Source organism: Copadichromis virginalis, linkage group LG22 (genome assembly GCF_057382275.1).
Source record: "Copadichromis virginalis isolate Kocher_CV1m ecotype Utaka linkage group LG22, C_Virginalis_male_GT1.1, whole genome shotgun sequence".
NCBI lineage: Eukaryota > Metazoa > Chordata > Actinopteri > Cichliformes > Cichlidae > Copadichromis > Copadichromis virginalis.
In genome coordinates, this window is record NC_140638.1 from 35,311,694 (window position 1) to 35,326,729 (window position 15,036).

Genomic DNA, 15,036 nt, shown 5'->3' on the forward strand with positions numbered 1-15,036 from the left:
GTCTTGCTGTTCTGTGTAATGTCATGTACTGTTTTGCTGTTCATATGACTCTGTTTAATAAACTGTTTCCAGAATAATCTTTTCTAGAGGATCTTTTTTGATTTTAATGGGATCTAAAACGCAGGATCTGCACATCATTGGCTGGATAAGGTTTTCATGTTGGCTTCAAAATTTGCAACCCAACAAGTGCACCATCACCTACACCACTGCTGGGGAATCTTATGCTTTCCTCCAGCGCACAGCAGAATAAAACCACCAGTTCATTGACTGGATGAGGTCCCTAGCCCAACAGTATGTGGAAGGCAAGGAAGTCTGGGTCCTCCAAGGACAGTCCTCTCAAATGCATGTCAAAGAAACTGGACCCACATTACTCGGGACCGCTTTTCATTGAAGAAATCATTAACTCTGTGGCTGTGTGCCCCAAATTGCCGACCTCCATGAGAATACATTCCATGTATATCAGTTGAAGCCAGTATCTTCCAGCCAGTTGTGACTCCAGTCTACATGTCAAATATCTTTGGGCAAAACACTAACCCCACGTTCTCTGACACATCCACTGGAGTATGAATGTGTGTGAATGTTATATAAACAGCACTTATGTATCCATATAGAAAAATGTACACGTATGAGTTGGTGTGAATGAGGCAAATTAAAAGCACTTTGATAGCTCAGAGTTGAAAGTGCTAAATAATAACCAGTCCATTTACCATCTCATGTTCCTTAGTGAGCTGTGCAGTTGTCATGGAACTGAAGATGTTCAAATATTTGTTCCTTTTAGCCTTTGAAAATCTGTTGTGACTTAGTCATATGATTTTTTTATTAATAATTTATGTCTTTCTGTAATTTATGCAGAAATTGCTCATGCTTGCAGCTTTCTAAAGTGACATATCAAATATTACTTTCATATGTAAAGTTATTACATGAAAAGGTGAGATGGAGTATGAATTACAAACTCTGTGTAAGCAGTAATCTAATCAAAATGAAGCTAACACCTGTGAGACTTCATCAGAGGTGCAAATATTACAGTTGATGCTATCGTGCCAAAATAACTCAACACAGAAAAATGCCTAAATGTGTTTTGTATTTTATAGCATCTCACACCTTTGAACCTGTGCAAAGACTGATGCTGCTCAAGTGAAACGTCTCTGCTCTGAGGCATTGTGGGAAATGGAGTTATTCAGTTAGTGCGATTTAATTGCGTTTAATTAAGTTTTGGAAGCGAGACAGCAAAGGTAAGACAGAATTCATGCTAATGTTTGAAGAGTGGCGGAGCCAGGAAGGTGTCAGTGAGGGGCCAGGACGGAGCTGTAATCATTTCAGGTTGGCAGACATGTTTCAAATAAAATACACGGCTATCTCAGCACCGAAACCACAGACCTGTACAATGTTTGAAGGCAGGTAGTGGTGGAGAAGATAAAATAATATTTGGTATAGCAAACTTTTTTTTTCCATATTTGTGCGGATAAAGTAACAAAGAAGCTTATGCTGTACTAATGTGGCCCCGTTCACAGATTATTCTGTGTAATACTGCTAAATTATTACTGAATTATTACTTGAATCTTTACTGAAGTGCTGAGTTAAATGTCACTTTTTAGTTAATTTTTTAATTATATTCCACATATTAATGCAATAAATTTAATGTTGGCCATATTGTTGTTACATTATGTCACAAGAGTATGATGGACACTAGTCTCATAAACTACATGAGCTAATTTGAACTTTTTTCACTGTCTAGCTTGTTTTTCACCATAAGCAACATTCAGCTCTCCACACAAACATGAATTTAATTACACATAATCACACAAAGATAAAACAAAGCTTGACTTTATTTAGCAGAATCGTGGCCTTATGTGTGCATGCTGAGGAAGATTTACAATGATCTCAAAATTACATAGAAAAAAAGACAAAGCTGTGGTTAATATTGCATTAATATACAACCTGCAGACTCGACAGAACAACCCCGCGAAACAAAAATATTAGTAACAATTCAACATTTCAAGCTAATCTTTAGTGACTGGTGAGAGCGATTTATCTGTGCAGCAGTAATTTTATTTTCAGTGAGATTAAAACTTTCATACATTCATTTACAGTTAATTCTATATTATAGTGTTTTGAACAGAGGACTAAGAAGCCACACATGAAAGCAGTGTCAGGTAGATTTGATCTGCTAAGCTAACTGTGGAGATACACGTATCTGTTCTGTGCATTTAACGAGTTCAACTGCTCGGGTTTTATGAAAACCTCATCTTATTCCCTAATTTGCCAAAAACAATGAACAATTATGAGACTGTTATATTTTTGGAGATATTTCTCTCTTTGAGTTCTCATTGGAGAACATTTCAGTGCACAAGTAAGTCAGAGGCTTACACGCCAGCAGCTGATGAGAGAAACCCTGAGTTACAAGCAGGAGTGCTGGGGCAGGCGAACAGTGTGACAGAGGGGGCTAAAGCCGCTGCTTTTATAATGTTGACCAATTCTGTTCTTTATATTTCACAACTTCATTCATTTACTAAGTCATGTAAAGTTTTGATATTGACAGAAGTATAAATGGCATACTACGGCGCAGTAATGCTGTGTAAATGATGAATGAACCACTTGTTAATACCTTAATAAGGCTTAATAGTGTGACATTATTATAAAGTGCTACCATGTCAACGTTCGTAATAAAACTGTTCCATCATAGTTTACTGTAGGGACAGCAGCACTAACACTGATGCTGTGATCACAACATGCCAGAAACTTGTTAAACATTCACATTTATTTTCCAACATAACATACAGAATATGCTTCCCTGCTGACACTCAGCCGTCTCTTGTGACTGACATGACACCACTGTGAGCTCTGTGCGCTGAGCTCAGGGTTCTGCGGTTTCTATTGGCTCCACCTGGGGCTCAGTGGGTGGGGTGGAGATGTCCTCTACCTGCTCTGAGTCAGGTTCTGTCACAACTACAGCCACCTGCTGACACGAAGAGAGCAGTCCGGTGTCAGTGTATGTATCAGCATACTGTAGGTAATAGTAGAGGGTTAAAGGGCACGAGGTGAAAACCCTCGGGGTTCAAATCTGATGTGACGATCATAAATCAGATTCTTATTCCAGATCAGTAAAGGCACCGACAGCAGGCTGTAAACAAATCACACTTTTCTACTCTGAGCACTCAAAGTGTGTTTCATGCATGTGCATATATAAGTATATATATATATATATGCACATGCAAGTTCATACAGCACCTTTAACCTATGCACAGATTACATTCATGCATACACTCACACACCGATTATGCATCGAAATCTGGAAGTCATTCTTAATGCTCTCACCAGAAGCAGGATCATTCAGTCACAGGTGCCACCTTGTATTACACGCAGGTGTTGTGTTACCTGAGTTGGCTCAGCAGCAGCTCGAGCAGACTGAACGGCCTGAACAGTCTCCACAGCTGGGACAGGTGGGGGGCGAGTTTGCGGATAGACGGGTCCCTCACTGGGAGTCTGTGCGACACATTCACACATTTACGTAGATTTGACATGTTGCTCTTTGAACAGGCCAACTTTAAACAGCTCCGTGGAATCTGATGTTTCATCCTGTTTCTAAAGTCAACCAGATGTTACCACAAAGATTTCTCTGCGGTTTCACCTGCTGCAGCACACGCATACATCTCTGTTGTGATGCTGTGGCATGCACGAGTCTTCATTTCATCAGAGTCAAACCACAACAATGACATGATGCTAAATTTATTCACAGATTTAAGGAGAAAACCAGGTGAGTTATCGAACTAAAGGCAAATGCTCTAACATGAATGCATATTTATCAGCTCTGTAACTTTTTAGTGGGTGCATTCTTGTTCAGTTAGGTTTTAATGCAGGGGTGGGGACCTCCGGGCCTCGGGGGCCGGTGTCCTGCAGGTTTAGATCTCACCCTGGGTCAAAACACCTGAATCAAAGGATTAGTTCATTAGCAGGCCTCTGGAGAACTTCAGGACATGTTGAGGAGGTGATTTAGTCGTTTAAACCAGCTGTGATGGATCGAGGACACATCTAAAGCCTTGAAGCCTGGAGGTCCCCACTCCTGCTTTAAGGTATCAAGGCTTACCTGGCTGCCACCAGCAGCTAGGACGCTGAGTCCAAACAGCATGGCAGTGATGCAGATTAGCAGCTCAAGCACCAGGAATATAACCAGTGTTCCCAGAATCCCATCAATCAATAGCTAGAGAAACATGAGAGAGACGTGTGTGAACATATATGATCAGAAAACCATGTTTGTTTCAGTGACAGTGATTGTTCTCACAAAAACAACAAATCTTTTGTCTGACCCAAATATATGTCTATCTTCTACATGCACACTTCAAAGACACGACTTCCAAAACATTAGTTATAACAACAGTCTGTCACTTACTTTACACTTTTGCTCGATCAGCCCGGTGCATTTCCTGAAACAATGTTGCTGCAGTGGACAGTAAAGACAAAGAAACATAGTCTCCTTTTTAAAAATGTGCAGGGTCAACTATGAAGTTATGTGATTCTATTAAAGGAAAACTACATTTATACCCTGCTGACAGCTCTGTGCATGCTGCATTACATACATCATCCGTGTACGTGGCCATGTGACAGTTTTATGTGGTCAAAAATCGACCGTGTAAAAAAGTTGCACTCCCTGTTTTCTACAACACATTCAAAACATTGGAACCACATTCACAGACTGTATCTTTTAACTTGGCGACCCTCTTTGCCGTTCACAACTCAGCAACGTTGTGGTGCAGCTGATTTTGTGACGTGACTCTGCAACATGTAAATGTGTGATGTTTCTGTACTGTCTGTTTCTCAGAAAGAGAGAAATGTTGTTTACAAGACGTGAGTCCAGTTCTTGTTAATCAACAACTTAACATACGCTGCATTTCCCTGTTGTATTGTGTTTCTGATACCACCAGCACCACCCCAACATCCTCTCTGGCATCAAAGAGCCACTGTTGATATTTAACAAAGAGGTGCAGTATCAGCTTTAAGATGCACAGCACAGAAACAGGCAGGGCTTAAAGGGAAGATCAGATGTAGAGGCTGCGATCACCTGATAGTCACTACTTTTTGTGCAACTGAATTCAACAAGATATAAGCAGATGTTTCATGAGCTGTGTGGCTGATTTTCCGGACACTATAAAGTTAGTAGAAAAGGTCGAATTCAGTGAGTGAATCTAATCAGCATCAACCTTAAATATAAATTGATGTCGGCTACTGTCGTGTACATTGGTGTGAACGTCACCACAATCCTGCAAACTGAGCAGTTTATCCTGCAGCAAACTTGCAGTGGTGCGACCATGTTTCCATGCAAAGTTTGCATAGCACAAAATTAGCACATTTCATTTTGTTTTGCACAATCATAACCCCAGCAGCACATCATGATCTGATGCAAGAACTTTCAAATGAATTAGGACAGTAAGTGTCAAATGTCACTTTCTGATCGGTCCTTAAGTTTCCTGTTAATCTCTCCTGACGTCTTTCACCTTCTGTCAACATTAACAACGTTTTCTTTCTATGCCCAGGAAATAAACAGCTGTACATTTGGTTAGCAGACATACTGCAACAACCTAACTACACTGTGTGTTGATGATGACCTCCCACTTAAACAACAAACAGCATTGTTTACGCCTGCTGCTGGATAAATCTAACACTAGAAAGTGCAGATCACGACTTTATATCTGCGCTGTGGCTGGGAGCAGATATAAAGTGGTGGCTGTAGCTCAGGAGGAAGCGCCGGTCATCTACTGATCGCAAGGTCGTGGTTCAGTCCCTGGCTCCTCCTAGTCTGAATGCCAATCTTGGGCAAGATATCAGCCCCACGTTGCTCTCCGATGCATCATCAGAGTATGAATAGTAGATAGCAAAGACACAAAGCATAGAAACAGTGATTGTTGCATTGTACGCTTTGAATAAAGCGCAGTTCATTTACTGTGAACATGTGACAGGGAGGTGAAGAACAAGAGGATGTGTTGATGGTGGAAGCGAGCGAATGTCTTTATGTTATTATTACTGAGCTGCCACCAAATACTAAGTCCTCTGGATGCTAGAGATCGATGGCAGTCGCTGGGAAAATGGTTGCTAATAGTATGATGAAAGATTTCTAAGGTCGAAGGTCTCTAACACATGTACTGAAAGGGTACATGTAGCACTTTAAACACAAAATACAACGGGCAGAAGATTCATGCACAGGAATGTGTGATGAGCTGCTGCTGTAGTTTAATATAGGACATATTAAACTTAACAACATAAGAAAATCAGTCACTGTCATGAATCCCTTTTTTGAACATTAACATCCACCTGCACCCACCTCCTGCTTCATTATTTTTACAGGAATGCACATTGAATTTGGCGACTGTGCATTCAAAATTGTTTGAACCCTTTCACCGTGGTCACTACAGTTACAGCTGTTCAAAGGCTGTTTCCCTGTGTTTGTGTCAGTGTTGATGGTGTACTTGCACATTAACCACTACATTGGACGCTGATGTGTCACTCCACACCCTGCCACCCGCTGCTCGTTTAATGTGACTATAGATGTGCGACGCGTTTCATTGTAATTGTTGTTATTTAACCCTGTCATGCATGAATTATGACAACCTCGGTCAAGATTTTTCTGAAGTATTCTTATTCATCTTTTCATGCCTAGAGATGAATAAGAATACTTAAGAAAAGGGATTAAAGTTAATCAAGTTACCATCAGCCAATCAAGCTCTGTCACTAGCTTAAATCTACTGTAGCCTACTTGACAGCCGAATCTAGTTCAAGTGAAGTTTGAATTTTTGACCATTTCTACTGAAGCAGGTTTGTGAGGTCTGGCCTGGCTTGCAGTCTCCGCTCTTGCACCACTGCATCGCATGCTTTGCGTTGCTCTTTGGGTTGTAAGGGGGGATGCGGCTGCTTGGCCGTGGAAACCTGTTCCATGAAGCTCTCTACGCACTCTTCGCGAGCTAATCTGAAACTACATGAAGTTTGGAGGTCTGCAGCAGCTGACTCTCCAAAAAGTCGCTTCCCAATCGCTTCCACTTTGTTATAATACAATAAATAGTTGACAATGAGGAAATTTCATGAGTGGACGTCTTACACAGGTGGCATCCTATCACAATGTCTGTAGAAGCAGTCTGCATGCATAGCTGTTTAACTGTCTACAGCTGTGGAACATCTGGATTCAGTTCATTACGTTTGGCATTACAGTGCATGTCTGTGCAGCTTTTCAGGTCAGGGTTGTCTTAACAGCTTGGAAAAAGAAGGCTCAGTGTTGTGTTTTGTTCTACCACCAGCAGGAGTATCTTGAAATTTTGGGAGCCCCCCCACAGCACTATGAAGCCCCAGTCATCCAGGCCCACAGACTGGTCAGTGACCCTCTGGCAACCACCGGATATCCCAACAAAAGCAGTTGCTCTAGCAGGCTGTTCTCAATCAATGCTCAAGACGTCACATGAAAAACACTTAAAATGACAAAAAGAGGAACTGCCAGGATAACGGCTGCTGACATGACTGTAAACGTACTTACTGTATCTTTTTTCTAGCTGGACTTTCTTTGATAAATATCTTTACAGCATGTCCTGCAAACATTGTTTCAGTCTTGCACCAGGCAAGACAAATTTATCCCAAAAACGTCAAATCCCAGCATCTTAGCCCCAAACCTTTGCTGGTGATGTTTTTAGGCAGTTTCTATTTGACAAACTGCAAGTACATCTGAATGATATTATGTTAGATGTCCTGCAGATGCTGCTCCTAACCAAAGTGTAACACTGTGTGCTGCAGAGCCAGAGAGTGTCACACATTGTCATCAAAGACAGTTAATATTCGGCCTTAAAATATGAACACTCAATAAATCAATGTTTATGTGTTACTAGCTTCTCTCTGTTGTTATTTAAAGACAATACCACAGCATGTAGCTCCAGTTTACGGCAGTGTTCACAGTGGTAAGAGTCCTGGCGGTAGGGGAGGTGCTTGGACATTAGACCCAGGGCAGCGGTGGCAAACGCAGCACTGATGAGATGAAGCACCAGGACACATTTCACCTGCAAGCAACAATCGTATTATTCAGACACAAACCACGCACAACCTGTAAGGCTAATGTGTTACTATGCTACGTCAAGTTGAATCACTTCTGAATGTGACTGTCCAAATGGGACGTACACTCCACCTTTAAAGTGTCCTCCTTAACAACACTGATAACATGTTCATGCACGTTTTCATGAGCCCTGACTTCAGTTTGACGTGAGGAGTTTTATCCAGATGCCGGTCGCTTATTCTCCTTCGTTCGTCTTTTAGATGAAAACACTTATCTTACAATCCTTCGTATCTTGAAGATGCAGTTAAAACGTGCCTACATAGCAGGTGAACACTTTGTTCTCTTCTCATCCACAAAGTTAAAGCAGAGAAGAGTCAACTTTCAGTCAACAGTTCAATTGTTTCTGACAGTGTAAAGATCAGGGACACAGGTCTGCAAAAACCTGTTTTTTCTGCTGGGATATTTTTGGTGATGTTTTTCAGGGAGCTGCATCCAAAAATGACCTTCACTTCCCTCCACCATGTACAGCTTTTTTGGCAAAGCGTGAGGAGTTTACATGAAAAAAGCACAACAGTGATGAAAAAAATCAATATTTTATTCCAACTATGAATAATTTTTCTTACAATTGAACAAAGAAAAAAACTTTTCCTTCATGATATATTTATCGCTACATATTTACTCTTTTTGTCTGAGAAACTTCACACTTTTGCTTTCCATCCTCTGGTTCCCTCCTCACATTTTCCATTTGCATTTCTCGTGAGTCTCGCTCTTAGAAATATGAAATTATTAGAAGAAATCATTTTTGGATGTGTTTTTTTAATCAGTTTAAAAAGGGAAATTGTTTATTAAACTAAAAACACGAGTTTTGCAAGAAAACCTGATGAGATGGAATTTTGAAATTATTTTTCCTGGTTTCAATCTACATGAAACAGTCAGAAAGTCCTACGCAGCTCTTTGGTTGTAGACCTGTGCTATTGTAATTCTTAAACACCCGACATAAAACCTGGATTAAAGCTGAAAGTCTACACTGCTGGTAACTGGTTGAAATGATTTTTCTCATTATGGATGCATCTTGTCCTCATCCATACAAACAGAACCACTGCCTTTTGTTCTGCTGGTTCACAAACAAACCCAAGAGAAGTGGTTTGTTTGTAAAGTACTACATATCTACAGATTCTTCAGCTTGATATCATAAGTTCCCCCAAAACTAACTAAGAGATCCTAAATCAGCACATAAATAAATGGCAAAAATACACCGATTAGAAATAGATTTAAGGATAATAAATCAATTAGAAATTTAAAAAGCAGATCAGAAAAGAATTTATGCAATGCAAATATAGTTACATACAAGGAACCCTGAACAGCTGCTTTTGCTGACTTTGAATGCAGAAATGCATTTTCATGCATGGCACAGACTCACCCAGAAAAGAGTAGGTCTCCTCCCACTGTGGACCAGCACTGACCCAGACACAGTCACCTGGTGCATTACAGTGAAGTCAGACGCAGCTGATGAGTATAACATGATGACGTGACCTGACCAAATCTAAAAGTAGCTGCTGGAGCTTTCGCCACACTGACCTGTACGACAACGATGAGGAAAAGAGCCACATCTCCGGTAAAGTGGACTTCGTGAACCTGGAGCACAGACGCGCTCAGACAAAGGATCAAAATCCCGATAACAATCTGGATGGCCTGAGAAGAGTCGCCAGAAAAAGTCATCAGCACATCATGCAATACATTTGAAACTTCTTAATGAGGAAAAATGCACTGAATATGTCCCAAATATTGCTTTGAAAATACCCAAGTGTTATGTATAAACAGACATCTGTTCCTATGTACACGTCACAGACTTTGAATGGTTTTCTTTACCCCTAGAGTCTTGGGCTCCATCTTAAAGAGGGACTGTCGCTGTCCCTCAGAGAGCGTCCCTGCTGGAGGCAGCGGATTCTTTTCTTCATGAGCCATCCTGCTGCTGACGGGGAAACAACAGCTTTCAATATACAGCCCAGAACAGCAGGTAGAACAGACTGAGTCAAAGTAAAGAGACGCAAAAGAAAAATTGATCATATTTAAACAGCAGGACTGTGTCCATTCAGCACGTGGTGCTACTTTTTAAACTGCTGCTACAGCTGCAGGTGCATGCTGTCCCGTGTTAGGATCCAGCTGCAGGTGCATGCTGTCCCGTGTTAGGATCCAGCTGCAGGTGCATGCTGTCCCGTGTTGGGATCAGTGCACTTGGACGGGCTGCTGCACTGAGATGTTCTCGCCTCTGTCACTGTGGACTCCATGTTCTTTTTGTTTGCCTTGTATCCTGACCTCATGTCTGCTAGTTGGAGGTGTTGTGCATCCACCTACAGGCTGCTCACGGACACATGCAGGTCCTGCAAAGTACTGCAAAACTGAAACTCTCTGATTACTGTATTAGTAAATTTAGGGTACATCAAGAAATCATCAAGTCTTTACTGTTTCCACTATAAGATCAGTGAACCTGTCCCCTGTATAAAACTAAAATGTCTCCAGACTGTCTCTGTCAAGGTCACAGGCTCGACTTTTAGCAGTAATAACACTGCTGGATCAGCAAAGGAGCGATGCAGCTACTGGCAGACTGCAAATCTGCGATTATCATAATGATTCATGTGCTGACTCATTTTCCAGATCGAGCCTTTAAATTATTGTATGAATGAGCTAGAATGTATGAATGCATGTGTAGCCTACAGAGACGCTGATGATGATGTTTCTGCAGTTAAAAATAAAGCAGAGCTGCGCAGGACCGCAGTCAGATCTGGCACCGCTGCACCACAACATGAGAATAACATCACACTGCCTAGTTTTTGGACATTCCCACACATCACAGTGTTTAACTCACACTGATGTACATATATCTATATATTTATGAAGACGAAGAAAAAAGAAAAGGGAAGAACAAACAAACAAAATGAGAAAAATAAAAAACCCGCAGTGTCCATAACCAAACACCGATGACTGCAGTGAACGATCTTACCTGAGCTGTGTCGCGTTTTTCCAGAAGATACTGAGCAGCTTTAGGAAAGCACCAAGCCTGCCGTGAGTGCGGATGCTCTGCAGACTGCAGCGGGGTGTGTTCGGGTGTATCCTGCCCCTGCAGGAGACTGATGCTGTGTCATGCGTTTCACATGCACGAATGCAGGCAGAGGAACCGTTAGCAGGCTGTCCCGTTACTGCACCTTTAATATGAACACCAGCGAACCTTCAAGAACCGTCTTTCCGTTCTTGACGTCTGCGCTCGGTCGTAAAAACAAATTTGAAGTTGTGCTGAAGTGTTAAAGACTTAATGTCGCCATCTACGAGATTTTGCCAGAGTAACGTCAGTGGCAGATGTAAGATATTAAAGTTAGCAACAAAAGTAACAGTAGATATAACCGGTTATTATTTTGTTTCGGATGTTATTACTGAAGCAAGAACCGGAAAGAACACACAGCTCATCTGAGATTTACCAAAAAACATCCCAAACAATTCTGAGAAAAATATTTTGTGATGCAGTGATGGGATTTCCGGCTCTTTTTAGAGAACATACTCTTTCGGCTCGACTCACTAAAAAGAGCCGGCTCTTTCGGCTCCCAAGCGGCACTTCAGGTTGTTTTGTTGCTTTAATTAATTTATTATCAACAACAATATAAAATAAGATTTAGTGCATGAATAAACTTCCTGAAAACTTTATCATCCACAACTGAAAATGGTTGGAAATTAAGTGCAGTCATTTTTGCCAACTCTTCATGACTTGAGTTCTGTCTTGCTGGGTCACAGACTTCTGCAAAAACCGTCTCATAGAGCTCTGGGTTGTTTAGGCGCTTGTGGTGGTGTACTGCATGATGCTGTAGGTGAAGCAGCAGCAGTTGCAGTAGACACACTGGCACCTTCATTAATAACCCACTCAACTGTGTTTTATCTTCCCATTGCACTGATGGGTGGACAGTTCTCAGGCTGCTGTGCAGGCTGTATGTGGAGCTGGCTCTGTATGATATCCTTTTCTTGCAGACTCTACACTCTGCCTTTGTATTGTTAATATAATTGAAATGGTTAAAGATTTTACTTCTTTTCTTGGTGTCACTTATTTTCTTTACTGTACCTTTCTAAAGTGTCGATGCTGTCTCTTGCTGGTGCTCCTGGCTGTCTCCTCCCTCCTGCTCTGTTCCTGTGCTGCTGTGACTGCCAACAGTGGCTCAACCAGTTATTAAGTTCAGGGGTCAATCACTTTTTTATACCAAGGCACGTGCAGCTTTTCCCGTTAATAAATGAAATAAATGAAATTTTAAAACTGCCTTTTGTACTTACCTGGGTTATAAGATAAGATAAGATAAGATAAGATAACCTTTATTAGTCCCACACTTGGGAAATTTGTTTTGTCTGATAGTAAAATTTGTTTGCTGATTTAAAACTTCAAACAAAAAAAATCTACTTAGTGATTTCTTTGTTTCTTGTGTTTTTTTTTTTTCCAGGGTGGAAAGATTGTACAGCATACATTATTAATGACATTAAAAAACAGGAAATGTGTGCACAAGTTTGAATTGATTTTAGACTTTCTTTAATTCGAACAGGGTCCAAATTATGCATACAAACTCAAACATGTATATATACACTCACTTTTTTTAAAGGGTCGTGCTGAAGGGTCTACAGTGCCTTTTAACTTTACAAGGCCATTAACTTCTCGTTAATGATCGGAATTGCTTATAAGTGGTACTTTCTCTTTGCCAACATAAGAATTACTCGTGTGACAGCACTCTGACTGTCCAGTACTCAGAACAATGGGGACGTTCAAGGAACTGGAGAAGTGGAGGTCAGCCAATCAGAAGGCAGAAGACCAAGAGGTCATGCTGGACTGACAACCACAGGGAGCCATGGTAAGTTTCCTTCAAAGAGTCTTCCTCAGTACTTTCATACTTTTTTCTGTAACTGTAAATTAAAAACGACACATTCTCAAGTTTTATTCTACAAGTTCTCACATTCTACAACAAAGTCCAGCAACTGGGCTCTTCAGTTTCCAGATGTTTATAAGCTGCTGAAGAAGAGAAGATGACACACGTTACAATACAACTTTACTTATATAGCACATTTAAAACCGAAGGTACACCAAAGTGCTTACATTGGTAAACATGGCTCTGTCTGCCATATTCCTGCCATTAAATTCAAAATAACTTTTCCACTCCTTAAGACATTTTAATCAAATCTCAGGATGTACCGAAATCCCCTGATCACATTATCTCAGTGGACAAACACATCAAGTTCACCATGGAGGATAGCCTGTGAAATTCCCGTCAGTAATGGGGGACATTTAAAGTCGACGTGTACCGTAAACCAGTGCATACGGATCAGGTTGCCATCCATTGGAGCACAAACTGGGTGTCATCAGGACGCTACAACACAGAGCGAACATCATCCCCACAGACACAGCAGCCAGGGAGGCAGAAGAACATCAAGAAGGCCCTGAGTAAATGTGGTTATCCCAGCTGGACTGAAAGCTCCAGCCGATCCAGGAGAGAAGGACAACCGCTGCCTAAGAGAAAACCCGTAGTGATGCCTTATATATGTCAGGAGAATCAGAACAGCTGAGACGCATCTGTGGCTTTCAAACAACCAAACTGGTCCACCCCAAGCACGGGGTCCCCAGCACACTCAGAGAAATATAGTATACACTGTTTAGTGCCAGGACTATTACCATGATCTATGCAACAAGGGGAACACAAGAGGAAGATTAACAGCCTTAGTGACCTCGTCCCTACAGATGAGCAAGTTGTTCTCCTCATCCTCAGACTGTTTCTCCTCTACAGAAGACGTGTTAGTGGTGAAGAGGTCCTCAAAACACTTCTTCCACTGCCCAACAATGTCCCCAGTTGATGTCAGCAGTACCCCACCCCCACTATACCCCATGTGAGTAAAACGCCACTTTTTCCTTCGGGAATTGCTAACTTATTTAGGTAGAAGGGTTTATGTGCCCCATGATCTCAGAGGCTATGTTGACGAGGGTCTCCCAAGACAAATAGGTCCTGGGTGATGGGGCAGACAATGAGTGATTCAATGGACTCCCCCGAGTAACAAAACTTCATGAGCTTTTCTGTCTTCAGGTCGGTGTATGTAAATACACTTTACTTACTTACCTGTGTCCCTGCTTGGGAAAGGGTTACCGGGGTCCTACCTGGAGCCAGGCCTGGGGAGGGAGTGCAATGGAGAGTGCCTGGCCCTCTGGCTTTAGCCCATGGGGCCTGGCCAGGTGCAGCCTGCAGAAGCTGCATGGTCACTGTAGGCCCACCACCAGCAGGAGGTGGTGTTAGGGTTGGGTGCATCGTGTGTCTGATTGCGGTTAAAGGAAGAGCACTGATGGACCAATCCCTGCTATTGAGACATACAACATCACCTCTTTGGTAAGGAAGGGGGGACACGGCAGGGGAGGATGCAGGACAGGCTTAGCACACCTAAACATGGGGTGTGCTGGGAACCCCCTGGCAGAGGGGTAGCCTCTCAGAAGCAGCTGACACGTATCAGCAGGCCAAGCGAAATGCAGCCCAGGTGGTGGTTGAAACAAGAATTCCAGCATGTGAGTTTGGAGAGGCCGTCGAAAAAGACTTCCCATCTGCTTCAGAGCAATTCTGACAAACCATTGGGCATCGAGAGAAAAACGGTGCTACAATAATCTTAAATTGGTAATAAAGTGTTAATAAAAATAAACCAATTCCTTCTGCTGTGAGGTTCAATAGCAGCTTTATGAACGTGGAAATGAAACATGTCAGTCAGTTGGCTCAGACACAGCAGGATGGAAACAGTCGGGAGAGAAACTCAAAGTTTGTTGAAGAAAACGTGACCAAACCAAGAATATGCCAGCACAGCTTAGGTTTGAAAAGTTGGATCTAAACAAACCAGTTTACTTCCTGTTTGTCCAAAGAACTAAGTGGAGATGTTTATCATTAATGTACAGCATCACGTGTGGTGAGAACCAAACAGCATTTCAGCACAAACATCTCTCACCAAGTGTCACACATGATGGT

General features: G+C 41.9%; 1 protein-coding gene across 4 annotated transcripts; it reads right to left on the reverse strand.

Moving 5' to 3' along the window:
• Positions 1-1,808: 1,808 nt before the first annotated feature.
• On the reverse strand, positions 1,809-11,504 carry LOC146683780 (uncharacterized). 4 transcript variants are annotated; one of them, XM_085445174.1, is made up of 9 exons: positions 11,022-11,504; positions 9,890-9,989; positions 9,599-9,712; positions 9,441-9,497; positions 7,890-8,027; positions 4,388-4,435; positions 4,085-4,198; positions 3,376-3,483; positions 1,809-2,959 (listed from the first exon to the last, which is right to left on the reverse strand). In XM_085445174.1, exons 2-9 carry the CDS (start codon positions 9,983-9,985, stop codon positions 2,855-2,857), a joined length of 780 nt encoding a protein of 259 aa, XP_085301300.1. In that variant the 5' UTR covers positions 9,986-9,989; positions 11,022-11,504; the 3' UTR covers positions 1,809-2,854. The 4 variants fall into 4 exon arrangements, with proteins under 4 accessions (XP_085301300.1, XP_085301299.1, XP_085301301.1 ...); XM_085445173.1 differs by having other exon boundaries at positions 9,890-9,992; XM_085445175.1 differs by having other exon boundaries at positions 1,809-2,956; positions 9,890-9,992; positions 11,022-11,502.
• Positions 11,505-15,036: the final 3,532 nt, after the last annotated feature.